At 37.9% G+C, this 3,863-nt stretch overlaps 1 protein-coding gene across 1 annotated transcript in view; it reads right to left on the minus strand.

The window, feature by feature from the left end:
* Positions 1 to 2,695, minus strand: part of LOC122638684 (homeobox-DDT domain protein RLT2-like) — a 21,501-nt gene extending 18,806 nt beyond the window's left edge. Inside the window, exons 1-6 of the mRNA XM_043831537.1 lie at positions 2,681 to 2,695; positions 2,089 to 2,409; positions 1,444 to 2,001; positions 837 to 883; positions 695 to 707; positions 1 to 105 (exon numbers count right to left, since the gene is read on the minus strand). The exon at positions 1 to 105 is cut by the window's left edge and continues 6 nt beyond it. Of these exons, the coding sequence (XP_043687472.1) occupies positions 1 to 105; positions 695 to 707; positions 837 to 883; positions 1,444 to 2,001; positions 2,089 to 2,409; positions 2,681 to 2,695 (1,059 nt within the window). The remainder of the gene's footprint in view (positions 106 to 694; positions 708 to 836; positions 884 to 1,443; positions 2,002 to 2,088; positions 2,410 to 2,680) is intronic.
* Positions 2,696 to 3,863: the final 1,168 nt, after the last annotated feature.

Raw genomic sequence — 3,863 nt, forward strand, 5'->3', positions numbered from 1 at the left:
AAGTTCCTCTGCTGATGATGAAGTCAGCCGTAGAAACTTCACACCCCAAGATTTTCGATATGTGTCAGTCCAGAAAGGTTGAAGGGCTTCAGATGGAATAGAAACCTAAAAATCAAACGACAAGCCGGTTATGTTAGATTAAACATTCAGCAACAGAAAGAAGCCATAAAAGCATTTCAGACCATATGATATACCAAAACAAGGACCGTTTAAGAACTAAATCCAGAAAGCTTCCCCCCCCCCCCCCCCCCCCCCCCCCTAACCCAATTAATCAAAACTTCCCCCCCACAAAACTAACCCCATTTTAAGAAAAAAAAAAAAAAAAAAAAAAAAAACCCCCCTCAAAAACCAAACTTTTTTTTCTTCCACTTCCACCAATTTTTAAAAAAAAAATAAAAAAAAAAAAAAAAAAAAAAAAAATAAAAAAAAAAAAAAAACAGTTCTTTTTAAAAAAAAAATAAATAAAAAAAAAAAAAAACCCAAACAAAACCCACCACCTCCCCCCAAAAAACCCATAAAAAAAAAAAAAAAAAAAAAATATTTTTTCCAACCCCCCCCCAAAAATCTAAATCTCTAAAAAAAAAATTCTTTTAAATAATACTTCCCCCCCCCCCCAAAAACAAAAAACAAATTTCAAAAAAAAAAAAAACAACAAAAAAAAAAAAACCAAAACCCCAAAAATTAAAAATCCCACCCCACATAAAAAACTACATTAAAAACATAACCAAAACAATTCCTAAAAAAAAATATTTCTCTCAATATTTTTTTCCCCCCTCCTTTACTTTCCTTTTTCCATAAATTAATCCTATAACTAAATAAAAAAAAAAAAAAAAAACTCCCAAAAAAAAAATTTATCCAAAGATACCAAAAGAGCATCATATGCCTGCACATAGAATGAGCTGAATGAAGAACAAACAACGAATGATGAAGCAAAAAGAAAGAAGACAATCAGAAAATGAATGCAAGTACAACAGACATGCATGTTTACATATAGAATGATAAAGGACTTGACCAAAATAATTCAGAAGTCGTGAATTCAAGTATGCCTGCTCAGGAGAACTATATTAAATGGGTGTGATAGGAAGATTGAGTACAGGAATACGTCAAGGGATTGGATCCACCAGATCCCTTACGATTAGGATACAGAGATGTCTCCAATACTGGCTCTATGGGAACAGGGAGTTAACTAAAATATAAGCCCCCGATGGCTTAAATGTGAAATATTTACCATTACAGTTTAGTAAGGATTTCAAGATAAATAGTTAGCTGCTAGGGGCTAAACTGTAAGTAATAAGCCCCTTAAGGCTTCAGAGTAAAATATAGAACTTCTTCCCTTTCAGTTTTATCTAAGAGAATAAGCCCCATGATTTGGATGCTTGCACTCGACAATAGACAACAGAGGCAATGACAACATAAAGAAGACACCATACAAGTGATACCTACCTCTTCTGAATCAATAAGCCTCCAGCAGCCATCATGGGATTCAAAGAATATCCTGCCAGAACCTGGATCATTTCTAGAATCAGATGTAAAAAACAGCCAGTATCGGTTATGCCTGCGATCTTGACCAAGAGGCAAAGACCTGTATACATACTCCCCTTCTGCTTTATGACCAATAGAAGCTTTTAACTGGGAGCGTGACTTTTCTATGGCATAGCCATATTGTTGATGAGGGAGATTATCGCCCAAAGAGAACTCTTGCCCTACCATGGTCCTTTCACTAGGAACACAATTAGGATAGTTTTGAACATTTTGTGGATCAAGAAATGTTTCTGACTTGACTGCAGGGTTTGGAGAAGCCTCACTATTCTTGTTCTCTACTCCAGGCAAGGGGCTTTGGCTTCCCTCTGCAGCAGAACTAGTAGCATTTGGCTCAGCCTTGATCCCCATATAAGACGAATTCTGTAATTTTGTCATGTATTCTTCTTTCATGTGCTTTTTATCAAGTTGTGCCTCTGCCCACATCTTCTTCTTAAGAGCATTTGCCGCTTCCAAGTGATCCTGCAAAAAACTCCATCTCAGATTACTGAAAGAAAAAGCCAAAAAAAAAATAAATTAAATTTATCTGAGTCCCACTAAAAGGGTTACCTCAAGAACAACACGAATTGAATTTCCTTCAATAGCCACACCAATTAGGGAAACAAGTGCATTCAGACGCTCATCAACTCTGAGATCAGAGTAATCCCCTTCCGTCAGTGCTCCAACCCATGGTTCACCAGAATTGCTTTCATCAATCTCTCTCTCTTCTTGATCAAGATTAACTGCTTCATTACAGGTTCCAGTGACATTGATTGACTGATCAATGGCAGCACCTGGATGAGAGAAACCCTTTTCTTGCATTATAGCAGTGGCATTTTCAGCAGCCACACCATTACGTAAGTTAGAAACAATATCTTCATCATCATGAACCTGCACATTTGAAGGCACTCACCCTTTCAGCACATTGAAAAAGATATTTGTTTTAGATGCCCAAAATAAATATAAAAGAAGACACAAGCATAGGGATATCATTTGAACACTAAAGCCTACAACAGAAACAACACAATGATTAAATGAAAATCTTCAACAGAAAAACCTCTAAACATACAGAACTGGATAGTTCAATAATTTCAGTTCCATTATATCATTGCGCAGAAGCCTGCAGATCAAGAGCTGCCTGAATTAACTTAGAATTTCAAACCTGCCACAGACACATCTTATAATTGTGTGTGGGAGAGAGTCCCTCATTCACAACATTTGACCTGCACTCTGCAAAATGAAGGACCTCCTTTGCAGAAAGAGTGTAAGAAGTCTGAGGTTATTTATGCTCTAGTTGCCATACAGAGTAACACTTTTTTGTCAAGAAAATTTACTGAGACTCCTAGAGAAGTGCAACCTTTGTTAAATGAATTTGAGCAGCTGTTTCCCGAGGAACTACCTGATGAATTACCACCTATGCGTGACATTCAGCATGCCATTAATCTAGTTCCGGGTTCCTCTCTGCCAAACTTACCTTATTACCGTATGAATCCCAAGGAGCACGCCGAAGTTAAATGGTAAGCGGATGAGTTGCTTTAAAGGGGATTCATCAGGGAGAGTCTTAGTCCCTGTGCAGTACCTGCTCTGCTCATGCTAAAGAAGGACGGTACTTGGCGTATGTGCGTTGATAGTAGAGCCATCAACAAAATCACCATCAAGTATAGGTTTCCTATACCTAGACTTGATGACATGTTGGATATGATGGCTGGATCATCAATCTTCTCTAAGATTGATCTTAAGAGCGGGTATTACCAAATTTGGGTTAGACCCGGGGACAAATGGAAGACAGCCTTCAAGACGAAGGATGGTCTCCTTGAGTGGTTAGTCATGCCTTTAGGCTTGACCAATGCACCTAGTACTTTTATGAGAGTAATGAATCAGGTGCTACGACCATTCATAGGCAAGTTCTTGGTGGTTTACTTTGATGATATTCTCATCTATAGTAAATCCCAGTCTACTCATTTAGATCACTTACAATAGGTCTTTCAGGTACTTCTGCAAGAGAAGCTTTTTGCTAATCTGAAGAAGTGCACATTGATGAGTGATCAGGTCATATTCTTGGGGTTTGTTGAATCAGTACAAGGAGTATCTGCTGATCCCGAGAAAGTGTGAGCGATTGTTGAGTGGCCAGAACTGACAAGTATCAATGAGATGCGAAGCTTCCATGGCTTAGCTACCTTTTATAGGAGGTTCATCTACCGATTTAGCTCCATCATGGCTCCCATTATCGATTGCATTAAGAAAAAGGAGTTCAAATGGACTAAGAGTGCAATGAAGGCTTTTATATAGATTAAAAGGTTGATGACGGAATCTCCGGTCCTACGTCTACCTGGTTTCTCTAAAGT

The sequence above is a fragment of the Telopea speciosissima genome, chromosome 9 (genome assembly GCF_018873765.1).
Source record: "Telopea speciosissima isolate NSW1024214 ecotype Mountain lineage chromosome 9, Tspe_v1, whole genome shotgun sequence".
Classification (NCBI taxonomy): domain Eukaryota; kingdom Viridiplantae; phylum Streptophyta; class Magnoliopsida; order Proteales; family Proteaceae; genus Telopea; species Telopea speciosissima.